At 48.6% G+C, this 27,568-nt stretch overlaps 6 protein-coding genes across 7 annotated transcripts; 5 read left to right on the top strand and 1 right to left on the bottom strand.

Annotated features, from left to right (window-relative positions):
• Positions 1-1,333: 1,333 nt before the first annotated feature.
• On the top strand, positions 1,334-4,012 carry LOC112879337. The gene is made up of 4 exons (XM_025943571.1): positions 1,334-1,701; positions 2,779-2,881; positions 3,335-3,493; positions 3,619-4,012. The coding sequence occupies exons 1-4, from the start codon at positions 1,409-1,411 to the stop codon at positions 3,778-3,780; spliced, it is 717 nt and encodes a 238-aa protein (XP_025799356.1). The 5' UTR covers positions 1,334-1,408; the 3' UTR covers positions 3,781-4,012.
• Positions 4,013-6,777: 2,765 nt separating this feature from the next.
• Positions 6,778-10,524, top strand: LOC112881597 (aspartyl protease family protein 1-like). Its single transcript, XM_025946374.1, has 10 exons — positions 6,778-7,472; positions 7,668-7,800; positions 8,308-8,543; positions 8,627-8,851; positions 8,928-9,063; positions 9,150-9,223; positions 9,314-9,416; positions 9,499-9,556; positions 9,780-9,851; positions 9,951-10,524. The coding sequence occupies exons 1-10, from the start codon at positions 7,198-7,200 to the stop codon at positions 10,178-10,180; spliced, it is 1,542 nt and encodes a 513-aa protein (XP_025802159.1). The 5' UTR covers positions 6,778-7,197; the 3' UTR covers positions 10,181-10,524.
• Positions 10,525-10,968: 444 nt separating this feature from the next.
• On the top strand, positions 10,969-14,142 carry LOC112881598 (eggshell protein 2A). Its single transcript, XM_025946375.1, has 9 exons — positions 10,969-11,129; positions 11,295-11,447; positions 12,518-12,598; positions 12,676-12,764; positions 12,863-12,937; positions 13,119-13,180; positions 13,268-13,351; positions 13,437-13,634; positions 13,705-14,142. The coding sequence occupies exons 2-9, from the start codon at positions 11,325-11,327 to the stop codon at positions 13,803-13,805; spliced, it is 813 nt and encodes a 270-aa protein (XP_025802160.1). The 5' UTR covers positions 10,969-11,129; positions 11,295-11,324; the 3' UTR covers positions 13,806-14,142.
• Positions 14,143-14,818: 676 nt separating this feature from the next.
• Positions 14,819-17,896, top strand: LOC112882650 (probable 26S proteasome non-ATPase regulatory subunit 3). 2 transcript variants are annotated; one of them, XM_025947745.1, is made up of 8 exons: positions 14,819-14,994; positions 15,122-15,312; positions 15,913-16,050; positions 16,121-16,257; positions 16,406-16,460; positions 16,552-16,662; positions 16,856-17,095; positions 17,179-17,896. In XM_025947745.1, exons 1-8 carry the CDS (start codon positions 14,907-14,909, stop codon positions 17,689-17,691), a joined length of 1,473 nt encoding a protein of 490 aa, XP_025803530.1. In that variant the 5' UTR covers positions 14,819-14,906; the 3' UTR covers positions 17,692-17,896. The 2 variants fall into 2 exon arrangements, with proteins under 2 accessions (XP_025803530.1, XP_025803531.1); XM_025947746.1 differs by lacking the exon at positions 14,819-14,994 and having other exon boundaries at positions 15,189-15,312; positions 15,843-16,050.
• A 2,702-nt stretch (positions 17,897-20,598) lies between these two features.
• Positions 20,599-23,253, bottom strand: LOC112881500. The gene is made up of 5 exons (XM_025946213.1): positions 22,939-23,253; positions 21,739-21,857; positions 21,243-21,300; positions 21,065-21,142; positions 20,599-20,984 (listed from the first exon to the last, which is right to left on the bottom strand). Exons 1-5 carry the CDS (start codon positions 23,075-23,077, stop codon positions 20,791-20,793), a joined length of 588 nt encoding a protein of 195 aa, XP_025801998.1. The 5' UTR covers positions 23,078-23,253; the 3' UTR covers positions 20,599-20,790.
• Positions 23,254-25,587: 2,334 nt separating this feature from the next.
• Positions 25,588-27,522, top strand: LOC112881944. Its single transcript, XM_025946878.1, has 2 exons — positions 25,588-26,330; positions 27,196-27,522. The coding sequence occupies exon 1, from the start codon at positions 25,875-25,877 to the stop codon at positions 26,325-26,327; it is 453 nt and encodes a 150-aa protein (XP_025802663.1). The 5' UTR covers positions 25,588-25,874; the 3' UTR covers positions 26,328-26,330; positions 27,196-27,522.
• Positions 27,523-27,568: the final 46 nt, after the last annotated feature.

Raw genomic sequence — 27,568 nt, 5'->3', positions numbered from 1 at the left:
CGCCTGCTCTGCTTCCAAACTCATACGAGTACTCATCCGTCAGGCGCACGACCGAAGCCACGTTTTCTTGGTCTGCGCTGACAAGTGGAAAGCGCCACACTACAGGTCTACACCTTAGCATGATCCGCCTCAGGTAGCTTGGTAGTACGGACGAAGGTCCTGCGCAGCCTCGCGTGGTACCGAATCGTATTGTTTTTGCCACTCTCTCTGTGTGGCTGCGTGCACGGGAGTAGGCCACCCAGCCCACCTGCGCGCCTTCCCATTTCCATTTGGTTCACGACCAAATCTCTGAGACCCTGACCCGTCGATTCGTTATTTACTGCGTAGCACGTACAACGGGCCACACTTCCTCTGATGCCGCTGGATGCCGGAGGCGGGGATGGGATGGGCGGCGTCGATCGAGCCACGCTGCTGCTGCTTGCAGGCTTGCTGCTCTCGCCATTTTACTAGCAGTTTTCTCATCTTCTTTCTTTCACTTGTTTACTGCGCCCGATCCATCGTCGCAGTCTACTGCGAGTAGCTCGTAGGGGTCTGCCGCTACGTGCTCGCCTACTACTCCTGGAGGAGTAGTTTATCACCGTAGCCCGTAGCCGCGCCGCATGCGAGGGATGGACACGCCTACGCAGCCCACGAAAGAGTGCCCGTGTCCTCTCCTCCGGTGGCCGGTGCGTGCGCGAGCCGTGACCGCTGTCGCCGCCTGCGGGTGGCCGTGGATCCTGGACCCCGCCGCGCGCGCGGTTCCCGGCCTGCGCGGTCTACCTGCCTGCCGCACGGCACCGCCGCGCGTGCCCCCGCCGCAGCCCGCAGCTGCCTGCCTGCCTGCCTGCTGCTGATTCGTGAAAGAGGATGAGGGGAGCGCAGGTCAGCCCTCGCTACGCGCACCCCGACGCCGCGGCGGAGGACGCCGGCATGCAGGAGCCAGGAGGCCTGCCCGGCCTGCTCGATCTGTCGCGTCATGCACAGCCACCGTGCTGCCGCTGCCTGCTCCTCCTGCTGCTAGACCGCACTGCGTTTCCGTTTGTTTCGCTCTGCTTCTCTCACGTCAAATCTCCTCTCTCTTTTTTCTGAGTGAACGTCAAATCTCCTAGGTTTGCAATTTTTTTAGGAGGCTGGGCGTTTGCTACTGGGCTGCAGACGGGATACGCAATATATGGGCCTGAGAAGAGAGCCCAATAAGTTGCTCCATCTCTTGTTTGGACTGGGCCTAACTAAACGTCGGGTCCACTACACGCCTAGTAAGTACATGGGCCCTAGTAAGCATGGAAGGGAGCAAAAGATCTCGAATCCATCGCCGATCGCCAGTTCGACACCACTGCGACTTGCTCCTCCTCTCGCCGCCCCCCCCCCCCCCCAACCCCATTTCCGGCGACCTGCTTCCACCAGGGCAGGATCAGGAGCTCTCCCGCGGATGGCGAGGCCCGCGCGCGCCCCGCTGCTCCGGCGCCTGCTCCTGCTGGCGGCCCTCGCGGCGTCCTGCTCCTACTACCTCCTCGTCCTCCAGGCGCAGGCCACGGCCCCGCCGCGCTACGACGGGTTCGCCTACGGCGGGGGCGCCGCCGCGGCGTGGAAGGACGCCGTCCTCGTCGAGGCATTCCTCGACCCACTCTGCCCCGACAGCCGCGACGCCTGGAAGCCGCTCAAGCTCGCCGTCGAGCGATTCGCGCCGCGGGTCTCGCTCATCGTCCACCCCTTCCCGCTACCGTAAGCACCGAACATACGTTGATCTGGCTGTCTTCCGCGTGTCTATCAGGAGAGATTTTGCCATGGCGGTGAAAATTGTTGGTGATTTTTGACCCGTGGACAACCTCGTACTCTCGTAGTAACATTGAGCAGCGTTTGATATACTAAGAGTACTGTTGAGGTCACTGATGTTCTGTGCCGGAGTGTGATTTTGGAAAGTCTGAGTAGTCTCACTAATTCACATGGCAAGTTTGAGTAATAGCGTCATTTTGGCATGCCTGAGTAGTATCTCTTATTAAATTGGCGAATCTGAGCATTCTCACTAGAAATTGGACTAATTAGAAATTGGCATGCCTGAGTAGTGCTGGTTTCACTAAGTTGCCATTTTAGGGTGGAAAATTATGAGCGCGAGCCAATTCATTTCGCTCTCCTTTTTCATAAACAAAATCATAAAACGGCCAATTCGTTTCTCATTCATGTTGTTTTCTTCGATATGTTCCTGTTTGGTTGTGTATGATTTGTACCGTTAGTGGTATACTGTATTTGGAGATGTACTGTTTCATTGGCCTGCAACAAAGTACAGTATTTTAGTAGGAACTTTGTAATTGGTTGTGCATAGCAAAGGATTGTGGTACAGCCTTTCTCCAATCGGTTAACTCGGTACTCAATTTCTGAAAACCATGAAATTTCTGATTTGTCTGAGGGGTTTCCACTTTCCAGAACAAGATCTATAACCAGACTTTATATTTGCTAAAACAAAACCTTGCCATTGCAGAATCTAGTAGGTGTGTCCACTCTTTACCGAGATGATGCTTTTTTTTTTGAAGCCAGTGATTGCATTTTATGCTCTCTCATGTCAGTTGTTTTCTTTTCCAATTTGGGCAATGCATGGTCCGGTGCATAGTTCCAGGTGCTAGGTGTTATAGTAACTTCTCTATGCTAAAGTAGCAGACTTTTTTCTTGTTTTCAGTTCAATTTGTGTACTAAAGTGCTTCATATTTTGGACTGTTCAAATTTAAAAATGTTTGCTCTTGATTTTGTATTAGTAGGTCGCTAACGTTCATTCATACATTTGTTTAATGTGATGTTAAACTACAGATACCACACATATGCATTCCATGCCTGCCGTGCGCTTTACATAGCTAACAAGCTGAATTCATCATCAACATATCCATTGTTGGAGCTGTTCTTCAAGAACCAGGTCCATTACATTTCCCATTACAATGGTTTACCTTTTTGCTCAATGTATCATTTTCATATGCCAATTGAGCTCTGTTTTATTATCAATGTGTTCTATTCTAATATGGGATGGGTTTTTGACTAAATACTCGGTTATATGTCTGGTGAAATATACAGTATCTACCCCTTCTCGGGAGAGGGGGTTACCTCTGGGCAATTTTAGCGTTAGGTTCAGGCTGATCCTGAGGATCTGGATCCCAGTACTCCTATCCCCAAATAGGCCCTTAGGGAGCAACATAGCACGCTGTTGCTTTCAGTAAAATCATGATTGCGAAAATTGTTGCTGCTCAAGCGATTTGTACTGACATAGCTTTCTTCGCCATACAATTCATCCACTGCAGTCCTCTTTCTTACTGCTTACCACAGTAAAGTTTTACTGAAGTGTTTTGATTGCCTTGTTGATAAACACAAACAGGAAAAATTCTACAATTCTGCCACATCATCTCTCTCGAGCCCTGCTGTAGCTGTAGAAATGTCAAAGATGGCCGCGAAGGCTGTAGGCAATTCAGTATCTGAGTTCCTCCAAGGCTTCAGCGATAGGAGGACAGACTCGGCAGCTAGAGTTTCTTTCAAGGTAAGCTTTCCCTGTTGCAGCAAGTGAATCAATTAGTAGAAGTTAAAAATATCTACTCTGAGTTAGCTCATTGTTTGTATCGCTGACGAAACTGCCCTGAACGATGCTTTGTTGTTCTGATGTAGTACGGGTGCACGAGGGGAGTCTTTGGCGCGCCGTTCTTCTTTGTGAACGGTTTCCTTCAGCCTGGGGGTGGGTCGCCTATCGACTACAGCACATGGATCGGCATCCTGGACCCCCTCGTTTCCCACCAGGGAGAAAGAATCGAGATGTTCACTTCTATCTAAGTGCTTGAAGCGGCCTTACGAAGGATACAGTAGTACAGATGCTTGGCTCCGAGAGCCTGAGGGGCAGCCGCTCTGATGTCAGTTGTGTGTATGCTTTGCACTGATCAAGTTCTTCATAAGAAGCATTCCGCTTCGCCTGTTGTACTTTATTGTACTATACCTAGCTAGCGATTGTGTAAAACGCCTAGAAGTGGGATAAGTACGGGAAGCCGCACGATGTTTGTTCGATCGATGAGCAGCCAATCAGGCAGTTTCCTGTTTGCTCTCCTCCCTGGTGGTGTCTGCATTGGATATTGGATAATGACTGACGAAGCAGATATAGGCCGGGGCGGGCCGACTCACAGTGCGCTGCTACATGCCTTCCGGGTTCCATGTCTGTAGAAACGTGTCGAGAACTCGAGGTCGGTGGGGGCTTTTGGTTTTCTAAGGATTTTGTTGGTTGGGCCTCGGTTTGGTAGGCGATCACAATCAGCCTTGGTCCGGACTGGATCAGGTTCAGGGCCCCTGATCCAGTCCCTGGTTCGAGCTCGATCAGCAAGACCGTGGCGGGATCGCGTGACCGGACCTGAACCCACCAACCGAGCCACTAAGCATCTCCACGCGCCGCTCCAGGACAAGCACCCGAACAAGCATTGGCGTTCTGCAGCTGCACGTGTCGGGGGCACGATCGATCCGGACATCTCCCGCGACTCCCATTCTGGTGTCCTCGGGGTAGCCAAACTCGAGCGGCGGTTCAGCACAGCCGCCCCCCCGCCGCGCTCGCGTGTGGTGTCGAGATTGGATTTGAATCTCCGTCCATCGCGTTCGGCAGGCAGCAGCCATAACTATTCATCCCCGCGGAGATCAGTCGCTCCCCTAGTCGCGGCGCCTCCTGGACCTGTGGAATGGCCGAGGGAACAGTCAGCGGCTGCGTGACCCCGCCGGCCCGGCGATTTTGTGCGTGGCGCCGGCCGGCGTGGTCCGACCTCTGAACGCTACGCGTCTCACAGGGTCGCAGGGTGCTACTGGTACGTAGGGCCCCTGACTGACGGCATGAATAAGTTGGTGATGGATCCCCACCCCCTCGGCGCGCTTGCATTGTCGCCATGATACAATACAAATCGGTTTCCCACCGTAAATAAGTGTCAGGCATCGCTGTTGATGTGGGTTACGTGTCGTGTGCGCGTTGTGCTTGTGCACCTGCAGGGCTTCGAGAGGGGGGTGATGGCGTTCCCGGTGGCGTGGAAGCTGCTAAAAACAACTGGGTAAGAGTAGGACAATTGGGATGATGAAGAAGAAACATCAATAGATAGGTTATATTTTTAGAAAACTTTTGGTACCTATTTTATATTTTTTATTTAAAATAAATCACTTATAAATTTTTTAGTTTCTGAATATTTTTAATTTTAATAAAATGGAAAACCATCCTCGTCTAAACCACTCAAAGGATCAAATTTACTCGGTTTTGACAATTGATTGGTCTATGTTATCCGATTTTGTAATCGATGGTTGAAACTCAGATTGTTGCGATAGTTCGATAGCACTTCCCTTGTTCTAAGGCAAACCGTTTCCAACAGTTCACCGAGAACGATAAGATGTTCCTAGTTATGGAAAAGCCTGTTGGGTAGTGGTAGTGCATCGTAACCGATTACAACATGTCAAAATAAAACGACAACTTTTTTGACTGGACACAACCAACGGCGGTCCAGGATCCGTCCTAACTCCTAACGCATGCCGTGCCAGCCAAGCTGCCGTCCTTCTAGAACAATACTAGAATGTAAGCTGCCCGGGCAATGCATGCCTGCCTGCGTCGCCGTGGGTTCCAGTAGTTCACTTGACCCAATCAATCATGCGGTATTTGACTGTAAGCTAGCAGCCGACGGCCATACCATCAGTACCGGAAAATCGTAGGAGAAGTCTAGACACATGACGGCCAGTCCGAGCCGGTACGCCTTGGATTGGGCCAGCGCGCGTGGTGTCCTGCCCTGGGCGCCTGGATGATGATGGATGGTCTAAGATAAGTCCGATTAGACAACAGGAAAACGCAGCAGCGGCCTGCCCAGCGAGCTAGCTAGTCAAACGCAGGCTGCGGCCGTGTTGAAACCGGACGATGGCGTGAGCAGCGTGCCGAACAGAGCACGGCGGCGGGCCGGGGCCGGCGACGCTGCGCCACGAATTTCCATGCGGTTCTCACGTGGTCACGTCGAACGCCGCAGACCGGCAGCCCTGCTCCTGGCCTTAGCTGAGGGTACGTTCGTTTGCCATCACAGCCCTCTAAAATCTTTAGAGTGCTCCCCCCTCTAAAAAATCACAGTCTTATTAGAGGCCGAATTAGAGGGCTGTTCGGTGCCGGATCTCTAAAGTTTTAGATGTTTCAGGTTTTAGAGGGGTGAAACGAACGCACCCTGAGAGCGGTAACCACCTGGATGATAGGATTATCCATCTCTGCAGGCGCAAGCCTGCAACCGTGCAAGCAGATTGGCCCCTGCCTTATTTCCTCTTCGAGAGGCAGCATCTTCTTCTTTCAAGTCCGTACCAGCTGCTATGAGCCCTGGCGTACCAGAAGGGAAATATCTCAGGAGCGATACGGACACCTGACCCATACCCGTGCGTGCCATCCGTTGCCTATCCGAAAACATCACGGTCACCCAGACACACCTACTCACCCATGACCCACACGTTCGTTCGCTCATCCAGCCACCGGGGCTCGCGGTGGACGCGCCGACACGCCCAAGCCGGCGAGCTGCATTTTTGCTTCTGCGCGTCCATCCCAGCAGTAATCGCGACGAAGGCGACGCGCCGAGAACCTGAACTTCCTTGCATCCAATCCGGGCGCGTCGGACGCCTCGCGCTCGCGGTCTGAACCGAAGGATCGATCCCCGGTGAGGCCGGGCGGCGCCGCCCTTTCCAGCTCCGACCTCGGGGGCATTACCGGACGCCGGTCCCCCCCGACCGGCCCTTTTGAAAAAAACACAAGGCGAAACCGAAATCACGATGGAAAAAGAGCGGAGGCGGACCCGGCGACCACGCCGCGGCAGGCAGAGGCAGAGGCAGCAGTCCAAAGCGAAGCTTCCAGCGCACTGACGCATGACGCCCGACGCCAATGGCCCAATCCCCCGGCGCTCTCTGCCGGCGGGGCCCGCCACCCACCCTTCCCGCGGGAAAACCCAGCCGGCCACCCCACCTGCCCACCACCTCCGACTCCGAACCGGCCACCTCGCACTCGCAGTCGGAGGCGGCAGGTACACACACCCTGCGGCGCGGCCTGCCCTCCTTCTCTTTCCCATTCTCCTCCTCCTGCTACCACCCCGGGCGCCGAATCCCGGATAAATAGCGGCCCGACGCCCGACGCTGGGGGAACTTTTCCATTTCCAGAGCCGCAAAAGCTTCTTCTTTTCCTTTTCCTTGCTCGCCTTTTGCTTCGCTCGCTGCCTGCCCATGGCGGCGGCGGCGTGGGTGCGGGCGGTGTTCCTGGCCGCCGTGGCCGCGTCCGCGGCGGACGCGCTGGGCCTGGACGTCCACCACCGGTACTCGGCGACCGTGCGGGAGTGGGCGGGGCACCGCGCGCCGCTGCGCGGGACGCCGGGGTACTACGCCGCGCTGGCCGGCCACGACGACCTCCGCCGCCGGCTGCTCGCCTCCAGCGCGGCCGGGGGAGGGGAGGTGGCCTTCGCCGACGGCAACGACACCTACCGGCTCAACGATTTCGGATTGTGAGTGCGTTGTTCCGCTTGCTCTCCTAGCTTGCTTACCAATTACCGTCGTCGTCGTCTCTGTGGCTTAGCTTCGAATCAGGGAGAGGGATTGGAATCATTAGTGTTCCGGGGGGCTGCGCTGTGTGTGCTAGCTGTTGTGTCTTTTTTGCTTTTGGGGCTAAAGCCGGGTGGTGGTTGGTGCTGGTTGCGCAGCTTGCATTACGCGGTGGTGGCGCTGGGGACTCCGAACGTGACGTTCCTGGTGGCGCTCGACACCGGCAGCGACCTCTTCTGGGTGCCCTGCGACTGCATCAAGTGCGCCCCGCTCGTCTCCCCCAACTACGGGGTACGTACTGCTCCTCCATCTTCTTGACGTCTACTCTACTCCTTGTTATGTTTACAGCTGAGTTAGGGGGTTAGGGTAACATGTTGTTGGTAACTTGGTAAGATGATGGCAATTGGCATAACATCAGGTTGCTTCTTCTACAAAGATTGAAAAGTTTGTGCATGGTAGAGTTTGTTCCGAGATTACTACATGATCATGCGGGCATATTTCGAGAAAAGAAAAAAATTGTGGAAACACGGCATGTGTCATGTGATTCTTGGAAATCTTCCAGAACAACGACAGCCTGAGCTGGGACCCTGCCGGGCTTAAAAAATAGCCCATTCTATGGTCCTATATCAGCACACACTGCTTGTCCTGAACAAGATAAGGTGGTTCTTTTATTTGCAGAAGAAAGTCAGTAGTGTCGTCGTGCTTCTATTGACTGTCACCAATTTGTACATGCCTCGTGTCTGCGCCTTGTGTTCTTGCTAACTCATTGTGTTTGTGTGCGTGTGACAAATTTTGCAGAATTTGAAATTCGACGTGTACAGCCCTCAGAAGTCGAGTACTAGCCGAAAGGTCCCTTGCAGTAGCAGTTTGTGTGATAAGCAGAGCGCGTGCCAATCAGCAAGCAACAGCTGCCCGTACAATATCGAATACTTGTCTGATAACACGTCGTCCTCAGGTGTGCTAGTCGAGGATCTATTGTACCTGATAACTGAGTATGGACAACCGAAAGTTGTTACAGCCCCCATAACATTCGGGTATGTACTCTATGATACACCCCCATAACCGAAATTGCTCATTCTTATACTTCAGTCTTCTGAATCTTTTGTGCATGGTTCAGTTGTGGACAGGTTCAGACAGGTTCATTTCTGGGCAGTGCTGCGCCCAATGGTCTGCTTGGGCTTGGTATGGACAGTAAATCAGTTCCAAGTTTGCTAGCAAGTGAAGGAGTTGCTGCCAATTCCTTCTCAATGTGCTTTGGAGAAGATGGACATGGTAGAATCAATTTTGGGGACACTGGAAGCTCAGACCAGCAGGAGACCCCATTAAATATTTATAAACAAAAGTATGTTCCTACGGCACAAATTTCATAAACAAGAAACTCTTCATCAACCTCATGTCGGTATACCTTCTTTCTGCAGCCCATATTACAACATAAGCATCACTGGTGCTATGGTGGGAAGTAAATCCATTAACGCTAAGTTTAGTGCTATTGTCGACTCTGGCACCTCTTTCACAGCTCTGTCCGATCCTATGTACACTGAAATCACTAGCAGTGTAAGTATTATGTTTAATTAGGAGTGCTTTTCAGAACTCCATCTTTCACAATGGTTCTGTTCTTACATATGTTCATTCTTAATCAGTTCAATTCACAAGTCCAAGATAAGCCAACCCAACTTGACTCTTCTCTACCCTTTGAATTTTGCTACACCTTAAGGTATTTTCATCTCTTAACAGTCCCTCATAGATACATCTCCATGCACTGCTATCTGTTTATGCCTGATGGATATGTTGCTGCATTTTCCAGTCCAAAGGGATCTATCAATCCTCCCAATATAAGTCTGATAGCAAAAGGGGGAAGCGTATTTCCTGTCAATGATCCAATAATTACTATAACGGACCCTGCATCTGTAAGATAGAACTAACACCTATCTCTATTTATTTAATTTTATCCATGTATGGTGAGTATGTAAATTTACATCTACTTCTCAGAATCAACTTGGCTATTGCTTGGCTATGATGAAGAGTGAAGGTGTTAACTTAATAGGGGGTAAGTGCCTCTGCATTCTAAAGTCTTAGACTTTCTGTTCAAACTTAATGATGCTTGGTCCTATTACATAGCACCTTGAAAATTCTGCAAGTATGCTGCTTCATTTTAAATAAACCATAGAAATGGATTCTTTGTATGATGTTAAATGCTCGACATACATGTTCTTTTGTGCATATCTTGCATTATGAATTTTCTTACCCTTGTTGGTCACTTTTTGGTGCAGAGAATTTTATGTCTGGGCTGAAGATTGTGTTTGATCGAGAGAGGAAGGTCTTGGGCTGGAAAAATTTTAATTGTAAGCACCTCCACACCTATCTAGATGCTTCTTCAGATCCAATGTGCTTAACCTCGAAACTAGAATGATGCCCTTACATGTTGTTGTTGTTGTTATCAGGTTACAGCGTGGACAACTCGAGTAACCTTCCTGTGAACTCAAATACTTCTGCTGTTCCTCCGAAGCCTGAAATGGGACCGAACAGCTACACTCCTGAAGCTACCAAAGGTGCTTCACCGAATGGCACCCAAGTCAACGTGTTGCAGCCTTCAGCGAGTTCTTCGCTGAAGCTGCATTTCAACACAAACATCTTCATCGCCGCCGCTCTCCTGTTCTTGGCCATTCTTTGATCAGCTCAAATTCCACATGTCGGTCTTCTGAAACAAAATATACAGATATGATAGATTTAGCTAAAGTTTCATTACCTCATATTGATTTACGTGTAGAGGTATAGGACCACATTCTTTTGGCTTGGGTCCTGTAGGAATTACAGGATATTAGGACACGGGATGACTCATAGCCTCATAGGCCATTTTTGTTCTACTTTCACACGTTCATACTGTACCTTTTGTGATGTTTTTTTTCTCCACCGAGTGTTTATGTCGTGGTGGCTGTACATATATAGGTAACTTGAGGTTGTATTGACTATAGAATAAGTGAATAATGATGCTGGCATGTGCTTCATATCGGTTCTGTATGCTGTTCTTGTCCATTTATTCTTATGGTGCTGAAAGTCTGGAATGCGAACACTGATTTCTTCAACATTCTTTCACGAGTTGAGCTTTATCGTTTCCTTCTTTTAGTAATTCCGTTTTAAACCGAATTCACAAAAAGAATTTGAAAACTGTATTTCCTTGAGCCGCAAGAAGAAAATCATAAGCAAAATTTCACAAAAAAGGAAAATCATAAGCAAAATTGTTTGAACGAGTATCATCAAACAACCAATGATGCCCATTGGGCTCAAATCGAAGTCCATCAACAAGCCCACACAGCCCATGCACTTGCTCAAACAAATCCCAGCCCTCCATCCCGACACCGTCCCCCGAAATCCGTTCGTCCAAACGGCATCCCCAGTGTCCGAAGAACCCCGCAACGTCCAGGGGCATTTCCGTAACTGCAGCCTCCAAAACCCTAGACGCGCGGCAGGCGGCCGACCCGGTCGCTCCCCTTCCCGGCCCGAACGGAGGCGGCCGTATAAAGGCCTTCTCCTCCCACCTCACCCGCCGGTTACCTTCCTCCACCACCGCATCGACGCCAGCGAGCCGAGGACGCAACCGCCGGCTCCCGGACCCCAACCAGGTAACCGCCGGGAACCGCCCGCCCCCACTTCACGACTGGCAACCGCGCGGGCCGCGGCCCGACTCCATTATATTTCTCCCCTCCGCGCTCGCGCTCGCCCAGTCGCCGCTCTCCCGCTCTCGCATCCTGGATCTGAGCGGGCTCTCCTCGCATTGTGTTGAGTAGTGCGTGCAGCGAAAGGGAAGCGGAAGAAGGATGGACCGGTACCAGAGGGTGGAGAAGCCGAGGGAGGATGCGCCCATCAAGGAGAATGAGATCCGCATCACCACGCAGGGGAGGATGCGCAACTACATCACCTACGCCACCGCCTTGCTCCAGGTACCACACCTGCTCGCTCGCTCGACTGCCCTCTCTTCAGTCGAGGACTGTAGCAAGTTTCAATGCCGTTGCGCTTTTTTTGAATTCTTGTCTTAGCGCCATAAAGCGTGCGCGACTTGTAGTACGTTGGTGGCGTGGTCAGCGATGACTGGCCACTTAGATTAAAAGGTAGTAAGCTGTATGATTGGGCCGTACGGGTTGTTGTGACATGCACTATAAAGCATGCCTCTTTTTTTTAATGCAACTAGAGTTGTGAAAAGGAGGACGCATCTGGTTTCAATGCTTTGTTCGGTAGGATATGGTGCTAGAAGTTGTTATGTTTCGGGCTCTGAAGTTGTTATGTTTAGATTTAAGAAATGCTAGGCTTTGTTCACGTCCTGGTTATGGCATCCCACCCCATTAATTACACTGCAATTGCCGATTGGTTTGCCAGTAGTTGCCTGATTTACCAATGCATTTTTGCTGTCAACTTTTGCTGCATTATAGGCAAGGGCAAGAGCTTTTGATGCGTTCCATGGAATCCCAAAGCATGTTTTGCTAAATATGATATAGAATATCGGACAAGATATAGAATATATGGTGGCAAATTTAAGGAGTGCAATGTCTGTGATGTGATGCACCACTTAAAAACGAAACATATGATGCATTTAATTGTCACTCTGAAGTAGCTTGTCTTGTCGGCACTGTCTAATTGCTTCTGTTTTAGTTGTGCAGTTTGGTACTTGGCATGCTGTTTTCATTATGCAGTTGATGTTGATAATACCATTATGTCCACATTTTGCCATTTTAGTCGTTTGGTCCACCTTTAGGACCCAGTGCCCTTTAATCATGTTTCTTTTAATTGTCTAATAGTTGCTTATTTGGGGTAATTTGAAACATGGGAAATGCATTGTAGAGACTTTGTGTTTCTCACTTTCTTCTTTGAGAAAGTTGCTGAATACTTAATCTGTGCATGCCCATTTGCTTTAACACTATCTTTATATGCCCAAATTTTATGTGACATTTTTGCTTTTACGTTATATTCTTGTTGTGTGCCTGATGTGTTGTAACATAATATTGCTTACTTGAAGGACAAGGGTTCCGATGAGGTTGTATTCAAGGCCATGGGAAGGGCTATCAACAAAACTGTCATGATCGCAGAATTGATCAAGGTACTTCTGGTGGCTATTGCTTGCAAATGTTACTTGTAACTTGATTCTAATTATTTGTTACTATAATTACTGTGCAGAGGAGGATTGTTGGTCTCCATCAGAATACGACCACTGGATCTACTGATATTACTGATATGTGGGAGCCATTGGAGGAAGGCCTACTTCCGTAAGTGACTTCTTTTCTCGTTTTCAGGATCGTGCTGTATCTCCATGTGAACTCTATGATTTTGAAGCCTAACGAGTAACGATTGTATCCCTCCTCAGGCTTGAGACAACAAGGCATGTCTCTATGATCACTATAACTCTTTCAAAGAAGGAGCTGGACACATCCTCTGTCGGGTATGCATATTGCACTCTTTTTAACTGTATTTGTTGATTTTCTGTGCCAGTGTTTTTAGCAATCTCTGGGTGGTCACATGTAGCATGAACTCGTACCTTGTTGCATCACGTAATTAAATAGCAAATTAGTATTTCGGGATGCATGCATTCTTATCATATGTTGAATTAATTGTTTGGGCAGATATCAAACTCCTTTGCCTGCTGATCAGGTGAAGCCTTTGGTTGAGTACGATAATGATGAAGGTATCGTGCAAGATTCACTTTTGATGTTTATTATTAACATTATGATAATTCTGTATGGCCTCATAATTCATTTAACTGAAATTGTAGATGCACATTCACCTGGTGGCCGAGGGAGGGGCCGTGGTGGCCGAGGCCGCGGGCGAGGCAGGGGAAGGGGAAGAGGTGGACGTGGTGAGACCCATTGCCACTGAGTAAATCATCAGGTCATGACTAAACATACTGGATTTGCAATTGTTCCTTACATATTAAGTTTCAGGAAATGGATACAATGACTATGCTGATGGTGGTTGGGGAGAGGAGGATCATGCCCCTGAGTACATGGGCAACGGATATCCCCGTGGAAGAGGGAGAGGTTTCAGAGGTCGCGGCAGGAGAGGTGGCTACGGTGGCCAGCCTGATTACCAACAGGATGGAGGCTATTATGATGAGGCACCTGTTCCTGCTCCGGGCCGAGGTGGGCAACTTCCCTCTCCTTTAATAGTTTGTATAAGTGCACTCGTTAATCTGTTGCAACTGGTAACCAGGTCGTGGTCGAGGTCGTGGCCGCGGGAGAGGCCCGTCCAGAGGCAGAGGACGCGGTGGCAACGTGAACGGTGTGGTGCATGCTGCAGCGGCCGGTGCGTAAGCTGTTTGGTCCCAGTCTGGGACTGGTTGTTTGTTGGATGCCTGCTCCAAATATGAAGATGTATCATGTGTTGTTGTCAGTTAACATTATACTTGGTATAAGCTTGACATTCACTGTCGGAATGCAGCCAGGTTTTGATATTTGACTAGGCTTGTAGGGTAGCGTCTTTACAGTGCTTCCTCCTTTCCAGTAGATGTCGTAAACTAATTGTAGTTTCGTAAAGGTTTAGAGCAGGGCATTCTTTCTATTTTTTAATATAAAACGAAGTCTTCTTCCCTGTTGGAATGTGGGCGCCTCTGTACGGTGCTGTCTTTGAAATGCAAAGTTCAATTCAGAAGCTCGTGTTTCATCAGTTTCTCTTTGGTGGTGTATACTGGTTGCCTTGCGCACACTTCCGTCTTCGAAATGTAAGCTAAATTTTCAGGTCCTCTGCAGTGCCCGTAAGTGTCGCGTTATAAACCTAGAAGACCCTTAAGGCACACTGTCAGACGGGTAAAATTATGCTGAAGATTACAACAATTGGATTAATAATAAAAATCTTCGTTTAAAAAGAACAAAAATCTTGTGGGTTTCTTGGGACTTAGCGGTAGTGTCTTTGGTTACGGTGTGAAAATCCACCTTTTTTTTTCTGGAAAAAGTGAAAAAAAACGCAGCACAATGGGATGCGTACCATGAGCACAGCTCGTTCGAAATATACATACATCTGAAAGACACAGATGAATATGTGATAGAGGGCTTTCAAAGATGAAACTGTCTTTTTTGTTTTCCGATAAAACTCTCTGCGCTTGGTTTTGAATGCGATTTTGTATGATACATAAGTTATGGGCTCCTGGCCCTCATCAGTTCGTCCGTAAAAAATGAAGAATGCATGCAGACATGAGATACGTTTGTGTTTGGCAAATTTGAGGTCTAAACTAGTAGACACTGAATTTGAAAATGGCTGGGGCACCTGAACTAGTGTCCAAGTCCGAGTCGCAAAGAAAGAAAACGAAAATAAAAATAAAATAAAACCGCAAGGCTTCGGAGTTTGTTCCGCAACACCCCCACCGGGCACCCAGTATCTCCCCGCGCGCCCTCCTCGACCTCGTCGCCGACGCCACGATGCCGGAGGACGTCGAGATGAACGACTCCCAGGCCGCGCCCGCCGCCGTTAGCGACCCCCCGGCGCCCGCGCAGTCCACTCTCCACCGTGAGCACCCTCTCTCCTCGCGCACCTCTCCCTCCAAAACCCTAGCGTTTTTCCACCGGACTCCAGCGTCCCGCGAGGACGCGAGACATCAGCGACTCACGCTTGCCCGCGCCCCTGGTGCGTGCAGATCTGAAGGAGATCGCGTCGGTGATCGAGGCCGGGTCGCTGAGCAAGGAGGTCCGCCGGATCTCACGCGCCGTCCGCCTGACCATCGCCCTCCGCCGCCGCCTCGCCGCCCGGGACGTTGCCGCCTTCCTGGCCTTCGCGCTGCCTCCTTCCTCGGAGGCCTTCGCCCGCCTCTCCGCCCTTGTGCCCAAGGTACTTCTACTCTGGCACTGGATTTTGTGTTTTATGCTGGCACTGCCTGCTAAGTAAGGATAATACTCTATTGTAATTCGACACACACGGTGATGTGCTTTTAAACATTGACATAATTGACGCTATTATTTGCTGATTCGTTTGTATTGGTGTCCTGATTCCTTTGCTATTATATGCTGATACATTGACATAATAGACGCTGAATTTCCCTGTCTTATAATTTGTTGTTGCTATGTGCTCGGGATTACTTCTCTTCTCGGTAGGGTTGAGGAAATTGTAATATAGATTGGTGCTCCAAAGCAAGCTTACATTTTTTTTTGGGTAATGCAGAATTAGAGCTGAATAACTGCTTATTTTGTGAAACTGAAATGTGTCCCAGTCTCTTCTCATTGTCGAAACTTTAGGTTCCTTTATTCTGCTTCCTGTTTGATAGTTCATACTATAACCCTTTTCAGTTCAAAATGATCATTTTGAAGCTCATTGCTTTAGGAAGATGGTTATTGATATTTGAATGGTGTTACTCTTTTTAGGAAGATGGTAGTGAAATGGTGTTACTCTTTCCAGAGGTTATTGATATTTGAATGGTGTTACTCTTTTTAGGAAGATGGTAGTGAAATGGATGTTGATACGGCAGCTCCAACAGCTCAAGTTTCAATCAAGCATGGTCTTCCTGAGATTGAAATTTATTGTTACCTTCTTGTGCTTATTTTCCTTATTGATAATAAGAAATATGATGAGGTATGTCTGGGATTTTTGTCCACTTTGTTATTTGTTGGGAACATACTAATTTGATTTTTTCTTCTACCAGGCTAAAACATGTGCCTCCGCAGGCATTGCTCGTCTGAAGAGTCTGAACAGGAGAACAGTTGATGTTTTGGCTTCTAGGCTGTACTCCTATTACTCATATGTCCATGAGCTTACCAACACCCTTGCTGAGATTCGCGGGTGAGTTAATTTGAACTCAAGATTTCTATCAAGCAATGATCAAACAAACATTCTCTAATTGTCTACCGGCATTTCTTAGGTACCTGGAAGCACATTTTACGATTTTGTAGTGTTCTGGTTTGCCTCACATACATTTGATGCATTTCAGGACTCTCCTGGCATTGCACAGAATGGCGACTTTACACCATGATGAGCTTGGTCAGGTTGTTTTGATAATCTAATCTTCAATCCATAGCAGTCTTAATTTTTAAATATCATCAAATTTGTTGGAATTAACTTCTGTTTCCAATACAGGAAACTCTTCTCAATCTGCTTCTTCGCAATTACCTGCACTACAACTTGTATGACCAGGCAGAGAAGCTTAGGTCAAAGGCGCCTCGTTTTGAAGCACATTCCAATCAACAGGTAATTAATGAGCTTGTGTGTTTGATGTTTTGTCATACTGATATGCTGTGCATTGAATTGTACGTGGTATATGTCTTGGACTCTTGGTAATTGGTGGACTATTTGATTTCATATATATATATATATATATATATATATCCAGAATAAGATATCGTTTCATCTATCATATGGAAATATTAGTGTACCCTTGCAGTTCTGCCGGTATCTCTTTTACTTGGGCAAAATAAGGACAATTCAGTTGGAGTACACTGATGCTAAAGAAAGCCTTTTGCAAGCTGCTAGAAAGGCACCCACTACAGCTCGAGGATTTCGGATCCAGTGCAACAAATGGGCCATTATTGTAAGGCTGCTCTTAGGAGAGATTCCAGAGAGAACTGTTTTCATGCAGAAAGGAATGAAAGCTGCTTTGATACCCTATTTTGAGCTTACAAATGTAAGTTTTCTTATAACTCTAGGAAATACTGCGCACTGTGAATATTGAAGGTTCTGATTATTTTTTTCGTGGGTGCTCTCTAGGCTGTCCGAGTTGGTGACCTAGAGCTATTCAGATCTGTGGCAGATAAATTTTCAAGCACTTTCAGTGCAGATAGGACCCGGAATTTGATAGTGAGGCTGCGCCACAATGTTATCCGGACTGGATTGCGTAACATCAGCATCTCATACTCAAGGATTTCCCTTGCTGATATTGCCAAGAAGCTGAGGTTGGACTCTGAGAACCCTGTCGCTGATGCTGAAAGCATTGTAGCCAAGGCCATCAGGGATGGGGCAATTGATGCCACCATTGACCATGCCAACGGCTGTATGGTGTCGAAGGAGACTGGCGATGTCTACTCAACTAACGAGCCACAGATAGCTTTCAACTCCAGGATCGCGTTTTGCCTGAACATGCATAATGAGGCGGTCAAGGCGCTAAGATTCCCTCCGAACTCTCACAAGGAAAAGGAGAGTGCCGAGAAGAGGCGTGAGAGGTTCCAGCAGGAGGAAGAACTGGCAAAACATATGGCCGAGGAAGATGATGATGATTTCTAGACCGGTGCAAATCCTTTCAGTTGCCGCTTCTTGGTTTCATTTTAAGAGCAAGCGGCTAATTTAGTTGATTAAAGCTGCACAAGAATTCTTGTTCCCTGGTTCTATTTGGAATGAAGTTTTGAATTTAGAATTCTTTATTGTGATGTTACGATTTTTAGATAACTACATATGATTTAGAAAACACATCATTCTATTGTGATGCTCAGATGTAACTTGCATATCGTTTCCTGGCCTCACAAACGCTATTGATCTCTTGCTACAGCAGAAGACATCAACTCGGGCCCTTGGCCGCTTAGAGTATATCAACTGAATTACAAACTGTCCTAAAAAAAGTTACAAACTCTAGAATAATGAGAGAAAATTTAGTAAATTCCGCGAACATCAATGTCTAACTCTCTGAACATTGTACCGAGCACCCGATCTGTCATGCTGCAAACACATCAGATGTTCTGATGTTCAGAAGTCGCCAGCAGCTCCTTTACCTCCTTCCGTATTTTATTTGGAGGGTGCTCTTTTGCTCGAGCAGTTAGCAGCTGCGCTGCGCTGCATAACGCAAACATTACGGTCATCTGGTGCATCTAATCGTATGGATGGATGGATGCTATCACCAGTTCGAAATATTGTCAGGCCCATGATTTATATATAACAACTAGAAATGAGATGGTAAAAATCCTTGCCTGCTCCTTGGACCGATTGCCCCAATTTTGTTCTCTTGCTATTTGCAGTTCTAGGCTTCGAGCTCGACGCTGCGGCCGCAGATGACAATCTTGCAGGCTACCGTCTCCTGGATGAGCGTACCGCCCCCTGGCCGTGGCGTCGCAGGATGATTGGAGTTCACGATTACCATGTCGCCGCGCCCACGGAGATGCCGTGGCATCGCCTACGGGAAAGAAAGCACCTCGACGCCGTCCGCCGCCGCCGCCGCGGCCTCCAGGCGCACAGCACATCTCAGCGGCATCCTTGAACACCCCGGTCGTTCACGCCGGACGTCGCCATTATCTGGACGGCACCCGGCACCGCGTCTCCCGCCGCAATGCTGGTGGTGCGCGCCCCGTGGCCGGCCACCTCCAGGGCGGAGCGCCCTTGGATCTTGTCCGGCACGACGCCCTTCGCCGCCGCCCGGTATGAGCTCGTTGTCGCCGGCCGAGGCGGTGAAGTTGGACCCGTCCTCGCACGTCCAACAGGGACGCTGGATCTGGATGTACAACGACGGCGTCGGCGCCGCTAGCCGGCCGCGTCCGCCAGTATCCCTGATCTAGAAGTTTTACTGAAACAGGGGTTTTCATAGAAAACATCCATTCAGAAATTTACATCCGTTTGGCGTTTGGGTTCTCAGTCTCCGCTTCTCTCGGCGATCGCCGTCGCCGATGACCGCCGCGTCTCCCGTAAAGGCAAGCGCAGTATCCATCTCATCCCTTGCCCCCTCAAACCCTAGAATCAGCTCTTTACTCGTCCGTTCCACTTCCACAGGAAATTCATCGGGGTTCATGTGCGGCAAGGACATCGAGCGATTCGCCGGCTCCGATGTCGCGATCGGCCGCCCTCGTCTGTCCAACGTGGGCGTGCGGAAGACGCACGGCGGGCGGCGACGGTGCGAACTTCCGCAGACAGCAATTTGCTCTGTATGAGAACGAGGCTAGCTGCTCAAGAGATCGTCGATCCAGGGGCTGCTGCTGGACGCTGCAGCGAGAGCCTGCAATCCAGAACGCACACCAATTTCACATCGGAAGGAGCGGCCGGACATAATTGCGGCTCTGGTTTATAAGGGTCTTGTTTAGATTGCAAATTTTTACAACCGGTGATACTGTAGCGCTTTCGTTTATATTTGACAAATTTTATCTAATCATGGACTAACTAGGCTAAAAAGATTCGTCTCGTGATGTACAATTAAACTATGCAATTAGTTATTTTTTTTTACATCATTTAATACTTCATGCATGTGTCCCAAAATTGATGTGATGGAGAGAGAGTGTAAAAGTTGGAATTTGGAGGGGAACTAAGCAGACCCATAATTCTTGATGAATGGATAAATTGCGCTACATATTCGGACGTTATCTTCAGCATATCAAATACAGTCCCCTTATAGAAACTAAAATGTTTGTTTTCATACCAAATGATATGGCTTCAAGAATGCCGGTCCTGCCGGAGGCGGGGGGAACCGCAGAGGTGGTGCAGAAAGGTCCGCACAGGCTGTGCCAGAGGAAGCCGCAAGGAGGCCACGCGTCTGACTGACCCGGACCGCGCCTCGCTCTGCGTTCTAAGACGAGACCACACCGGCGGCGGCCACACACCAGAGAAGCCCGCACTGCTGGGGAGAAGTCAGCACTGTGGAACGGCCGGCGGTAGGAAAGGAGCTCGATCTCTGGTGCAATTGACGTGCTTTCTTCTTCTTCTTCTTTTGCGTGAAGGGGCTGACTGGAGTCCGCACGGGCTACTCGCACCGCGGACCGCCACACGCCACTGAACTGCAAATCCACCGATAAAACTCCTGCACCGTGTACCTGTATATGACACTAAATAATGCTTCCGTTCGCTACAGTAAATCGGCAAACCCAGTGTTGGCGGAGACGAATGCTATCCTCTTCACCGCAGCCTCTCCTCTCGCGCCGGCTTTGTTCGTTGGTTTCGTTGAGATGCAGATTAAAATACACGGGGTGCGACCGCAGCGTTCCATGGAAAGAATCTGGAAAGGTCGATGGGCCATACGGACCATGCCCTGTTTACAGACTCCTTTAGCGCTGGGACGGTGCGACTAGCCTTAGCATGCGAAGGGTACGGGGATCATACCCCGCATCTCCACATTTTTTTTATTTTCTCCTTTTCTTTGTCCTCCATTTTATTTTTGACATTTCTCTATGGCAAGAGATTCTCTGGGTTCTGTTCAATCATACTAATTGGAAACAGATAGACTTAAAAAGGGTCATTCTGATTTTCTAGAAATATTCACATAATCAAGAGTCAAACCGAACCATGTCAGCTGAACATCTGAAACAAATGCATCATGTCCGGACATTAGGCTGCAATCAAACATCTTCAAAGAGAAAAACAGACCATTTGCCTCAAAAGCATGACATGTTCAGAATCAGATGAATGTGCATATTAGAGCGGGAGCAGCAGAACAGGGCATGGGATGAATTCAGCCAGCAGATTGCCATCAACATGCTTCGAGTGGATTGCCTCCATGCTTAGCACAACCAGATCTAACTCCAGCTCATCAGCGACCTCCCCGATGATTGCTGTTGGTTTCCTATCTTCCCCAAGACGCTCCATCAGTCCAAACTCCGTAAATCCACCTGCACACAAGCAGGGATGTCATCATTACAGTAACAAAATAGCAAGAATTAATAGTGCTGCCAGCTCCCAATGGCTTGACCTTCTGAGAGATGCCATCTGATGCTTGACATCTGCGTATCGTGCTCTGGAAATGACTCCTTAGGTTTATCATCAATAACTTAAATGAACAGCAGATTCAGAATATATTAGTCTTAAGCTGTGAGGACGAAAAAGTTCACAACACCAGAAGAATGCTATGTTTCAGAATGAGATCATACCAACTACAGTAATGTTTGCTCCATATTTCTTAGCTAGAGAAGCGGTTGCTGCTGCAGCCTGATGCATCATTCAACCAATAAGAAAGGTAAGAGTGCCAGTGAAGGTAAAGTAAGGAGTGTACAAAATAAGTCAACAAAATAAAAGGCACTCCGGAAAGGAAGCTAACAAATCTTTCTTACAGAAACAATCACTCTATACATGCAATGCATGAAATAAAATTGCACTGCCAATCAAGCCACCAGATCTGAGGGTCTGGTGCTGAAGTGATGCAAATCAGAAATGATTACAACTCACTTGTTGCAGTGACTATAGTAAAAGAGCTGTGGTTGTCTATAAATTCTATATGGCCTACTCCCTCCGTTATGCACCTAGAAATGCCAAAACGACCTATAATTTGGAACGGAGGGAGTATATCTTACTTGTTTTGCATCCACCGTAAGAAATTATCTAGAAATACAGATAACCCATTGAAGTATTTTGAAGAAACTGATGAACCTGTCTTGTGCCTTCCGAAAGGTAGGGGTTGCGATCAGTGACTGGAAGCAGAACATGTTTAACTTGTGAGAGAGCATCAACAGCCAAAGTGCTTCCAGATTCATTCACTTCGGCCCTCACTGATTATCCAAACGACATAAATACTAAAAGTTAGTACCTTTAGGCCCATGAAATATTTAAAGCACATGGGAAGCAATAATAACAATGCTCTTCTATCTATAGGAACCAAAGCAAGAAAACAAAATGGGCGTGGTTTTTCAGCATTAAAAAATAATTTCCATCCAAGCCATTTCTTGTCAAAATAGAAAAACAGTAACATACATTCATACTCTATGACCTATCTTTCTGGAGTCAGGGTGAACTAGTTCACCTTATGTATTTGCTGGAATGGAATCCCTGTACTATGATAGATAAAGCGTTTTTGGTTAACTATTCAACTAAAAACTCTGACCGGAAAGAGATGAACTTGACACACTATAGTGACAGGCTTACAATTCTATATATTTCTTTTACCACTGCCTTATCAATACTGTCACGGATTGAGAAAAAGCTGACCCAATGAAGATTGGATATGAAATCATTGTACGACCGGTTCAATTATCCAAGTCATCCTCTATATCACTTTTTTTTTAAAAAAAATAAGAAGACTGGTAGAAATGGCTTCGAGATGGAATTAACAATTCCACACTACATTGCTATTCTAGTTTGCAATTTCTTTAGCACTCCTTCAAAGTCCAACTTAAGGTGTGCAGTTGGAGTCAGGGCGTGCTGCCTGAACAATATAGCACGGTGCAGCAAAAAGACAAGCATGATGACCATCGCGAGCTGCTGGGAAGCAGAAAAGCACGGCCTTGCAGCTAGGTAATAAAACCTGATGCTTGATTGAGCTTGGACGTCACATACATGATGGGTACAAGAACGGCTATTCAACTACTGGGTTCCACACTTGAGCCACTTCCAGTCTGACAAATGAGCTACGATGTACGGACAGTAGTATCTCCAGATGAGTAGACGACTCCTCGTTCAGGAATTTCTACAAACAAGTTGCATCACCAACGCGTCCCGGGAGTTCCTTCTTACAGTCAACTAGTCAAGAGATCCCATTCCACAAGCAGGCCGCGCGCACCGATCAGAGGCGTAAAGAAACAGCACAGCTCCTGAACTCGAGTTAAGAGACCAGAATGAGGGGAGAGGGATTACCTCCGTGCCGGGATCCCCAGCGGCGCGCGGCTGCGAGGGAGACTCCCTTCCAGGCGGGTGGGAAAGCGGCGAGCTCCGGCGCGGTGGTCGCGCGGACGCGGGAGACAGGAGCGGGGAGGAGCGAGCTGGCGAAGGCCATGCGGACAGATTGGATTGGGCCTCCCTGGGGTTTAGGCTCGAACGGCGGCTGTGGCGCGGCGCGGCGGGCGAGGAGAGGGTGGCGGCTTCTGGAACGGCGAGGAATGGGAGAGGACAGACCGAGAGAGTCCGTGGAAACGACGGCGACGGGCGGAGCGGAGGGACAGGTGGAGGTGGTGGCGGTATACCGGGGGCCTGGGCGGTGGCCCACAGGAAGGCTGTGGATGGATAAGTTTTCCTAGTGCTCCTTCTTTTCTTTTTCCCCTCCTATTTTTTTCATGTGCCTGGGCAGCTATGTATTTTTTTTTGAAAGGTACTGGTCAGCTATGTACCAACTTTATTTTGTGTTCATTAGAAAAGTTATCCAGCTTTTGTCTTGATTTTCCCTGGATGATCTGTACCTTAGCTGCTTTACTGTCTGATCAACAACGTGTTTTGTCTAGGTATTTGTTTGTATTCCTTTTCTTGCTCCAGGCTTGGCCAATCTGTCCTGTTTCTGCTTGTACCATTTTTGTCACTTTAGGTAGGTTAGAGTAAAATATCAAAACATATACAGGTCATATTATGTGAACTAGCAAGAAACGAATTCGATAAATATGACAATGTCTCCCATGATTTTAGATTTTGACTTGACCCTTGAGGATTATTTACTTGAAAGGTGCACTGTAAGTTTTATATAAATTTTAAATACACATTATTTGGCTAGGAGCTTCTATTCATGTTGGAGTTATAGCCTCACTTTTCTCAAATTCGGAGAATGTCTACTATGTTTTATGAAGCTGAGCTCCATACTCTAACATTTTGAAAACCGTATAGCCTTAGATGCCGTTTAGAGGAATGAGGATACTGTATGCTGACTTGCTATGCTCATAATCACTTGTATAATAGACGGAGACTTAAGGAAAATAAATAAGACAAGTTTTGACAAAGAGAACGGGTCTTCTTACCCTTCCTCCAAGATCATGGACCCCACCGAAACCATCATTCACTATGTGGTGTAATTTCATACTACCTAAGCTGTTGTGAAATATTATTTGTTAAAACTACAATTAAACACCAGCGTGCTTTCCACCATGTTAGAAAAACTAGAATTATATTTCAATCTATAAATCATTCTCTTACATCCCATACAAAATGAAACATAACTCATCTAATATAGTAATGATAATTGTCGGTACTTACAGAGGTACCTCCTGCTACAGTGTCCAACCTAAGGGGCGCGAGATTATCCATAACCTCACACTAAGCCTTTGGATGACGAGGCATACGGTCCGGACCTCACAGCTGGGGTCATGGTCTCCGGACCTTCCCCCGTGCTCTGGCAGGTCCGTCGCCTCCATGTGCCCACGAGGACAAGATGCATAGAAACGGCTACCGCCGGCCCGGTCCACCGCGGGGTGGTCCGGGCCCCTACGTGTGGAAGCCGGACCCCCAGAGAGCCTACGCGCCTGTGCCAACCTTGGCGACCCGGACCTCCCTTCCCACCGGGGAAGAGGTCCGGTGCCGCCGCGTGCCTCTGGGGAAACGGCCGCTAAACCAGCTCCGCTACGTGTCCGGTGGCAGCTAGCCTTCTACGGGAAGCTAGCCCCAACTACCGCATTAAATGCCAGTAGGTGGGGTGCGCGTGCCGAGACAGGGCATGGGCTGCCCACTGACACGTTGGGCAGGTATGCTGATACCACGGTAAATCCGCCTGTTACCGAGGCAGCGCGTCGCATCACCACACTGTGTCCGCAGACGGACGGTGTGAAGTCACATCACAGCGCCGCGCGCGTGAGCAAAGGGTAATTATGATCTGCTGCAGGAGGGCCGCGGCGTGCGCTGCCACAGGACGCGCGGAGCCTACAGCACAGCAGGTCAACATAACTCCTTTGTATGTCAGCGGGAACTGTGACCCAACAACAGTGTCAGCACATCTCTCACTGTGCATGTTACTCGCAGCAGACTCTGCGCAGGTGAGGCAGCACAAGACCAAATCCAGACGGAGGATTCGTACGGAGGCTGATGAGGAAGATCTCAGAATCCGAGGCATTTAAGGCTCCGATGTGTACATTATTTAATATATCGTCGGGTCCACCTATCGGGACCCTACTCAGTGTACACGCCCCCCTTGAGCCTATAAAAGGGAGAGCACGCGCGTTAGAACACAAATCTGACAGATTCTCCTAAGTCCTAGAGTCTCACAGCCTCACAAGCAATACAACACACAGTGGACATAAGGTTTCACGCTCCGGCGGCCTGAACCACTCTCAATCCCTTGTGTGCTTTCCGTATTCGTACGTCTCTTGATCTAGCATTTCTTGGTTTGCCCCAAACTCATCTTAAACTAGAATTAGGCCGGTGCATTCCGCCACCCGGCTGGAAAATTCCTCCGACAGTGATGCTAGCATGCTTATCTGTTTAAGTTTAGTCTTGTAAAGAATAGAAATATAATTGTATTACCTATTTTCTAGAACTTCTTAGTATATGCAAAATTCAAGGATTTTCATAAGTAAATAATTTTATATTTGACATAGACATAAGGTGTGTTCAAAGTTGCTTAGCTCCATGTGTGGTTCCATGACTGATTTGAGTCCTAAACTAAATTTCCTGACTCCGTGTGGAACGGTTGCCTGGTTTTCCAAGAAAGAAAAACTTGCGGGTCGCTTCTCGGATCCATCCAGCGCCTTCGCCTCATCCGTGCGTTACCGATCCGATCCGATCCGATCCGACCCCACGCAAACGACCAAAACCCTAGCCGTCACAGCGCCGCCCCCAAATCATAAACCTCCATCTCGCCGGCGGCAGCCGCGGCGGCCATGGCGTTCTCGGGCCGGATCAAGCAGCTCGTGAAGAAGTACGGCAAGGTGGCCGTCGGCGTCCACATCTCCGTCTCCTGCGCCTCGGTCGCCGGCCTGTACGTCGCCATCAACAACAACGTCGACGTCGAAGCCGTCTTCCGCAGGTTTGGCATCTCCCCCGGCGTCGCCGTCGGCGGGGAAGCCTCACCCGCCCCGGCCCCCGGCCCCGCCGCCAGCGACGAGGCACTGCGCGACGCCGCCCTGCCGCCCAGGCCCAGCGATGTCCTGCAAGAAGGGCCGGAGCGGCCGCCGCGCAACCGGACGATGGAGCTCGTGGCGTCGAGCGGCGGCGCGCTCACGCTCGCGCTCCTCTGCAACAAGGCGCTGCTCCCCGTGAGGGTCCCCATCACCATCGCGCTCACGCCGCCCATCGCCAGGGCCCTCAGCCGCTGGAGGCTCGTCAAGAGCTGAGCTGTGAGTCCGTCCACCGACTCGGATTCCCCTCTGCAAACTCTAGGATCAGTGCAAAATTTGATGCCTTCACACTGGCTGTTGTTTAATTTTTGGAAGTCCCTGTCGAATAATGGTGTTGTTCAGATGGATTATGTTCTGGAAACATGAAATTGGAGAGCAACAAATCAATTGCTTTGCTTTGATAGCGATTCTGTCATTTTGCAATCTGTCCTCTTACACGGTACTCTCCATGACTGAGTGGATTTCTATAGCAATTATCTTTGGGTGATAGCAATGCTCCAGACGTCTATATGTTGCTTCCTTGGAACTACTTAGTTGATGTCCAACAACCTTTATCCAACTGGCCAATTTTATCCCTTTTATGCAGATGCTATGGGTATGAGCTGCTAGCACGACCAGAGCCTAATGGATTCAGTAGTAACTTGGTTGTGATGAAGTTGTGTGCTTAACATGTTTTGGACACCAGTATTCACCATGGGGACTATAATGATCACTTAACTGCTTACTGCTTATCAGGGTTGGTAAACATATGCTATTGGCTATTCATCTTTTCAAGTCGTAAAAATTATGCGCGCATAAATTTTATCAACGAATTTTAATGCTTTATGATCCCTTTGGGCATACTTGGAAGAGGATAATGTGTATTACTTTCTACTGTTTGGTCAATATGGCATATGGGAGCTTCTTGTCGTGTGCAGTACCATATCCAGAACTCAAAAATTCTTTTGCCCATGTCATGTCAATTATAAAATCACTGCTTTAAAGTTCACATTGAAGTGCGCTGGATACAGAGAAGTTCCTCATAGCTCTTGTACTTAATTGCTTCTTGCTGACTGTCGCTATCACTTCTGTGTCTGTTCTTCAGGTGTTTCCGTCACAACGCTCTGGGAGATTGTGCATCCAGGATCCACCTTCCAGGGCCATCCTGCAGTGGGTCAAAGACGAAAAATGGTGTAAAGTACTTGTGCTGCCGTTTGGTGCTGCAGATGCGTTTGTTAAATTTGTATCTGGTCATGGATGAAATGAAACCCCTGGAGCAAATGTCTCTTATGTGACATGTGGAACTCGACTTATTCTGTGAGCTTCTGGCAAAACGCCACACTGATTTTTTGTAACATGGACACAAAGGTTGACAAAAATAAGCACTACGGTTGATGCAAGAGCGACACTCTTCGTGATCCTACTTTGCCAATTTGGTTGAACTTGGCATGCCATTGTTCATGGTTTGCTCTGTAATC

The sequence above is a fragment of the Panicum hallii genome, chromosome 2 (assembly GCF_002211085.1).
Source record: "Panicum hallii strain FIL2 chromosome 2, PHallii_v3.1, whole genome shotgun sequence".
Classification (NCBI taxonomy): Eukaryota; Viridiplantae; Streptophyta; class Magnoliopsida; order Poales; family Poaceae; genus Panicum; species Panicum hallii.
Note: the sequence above shows the minus strand (reverse complement) of the source record. Positions and strands in the feature narration are given on the sequence as shown.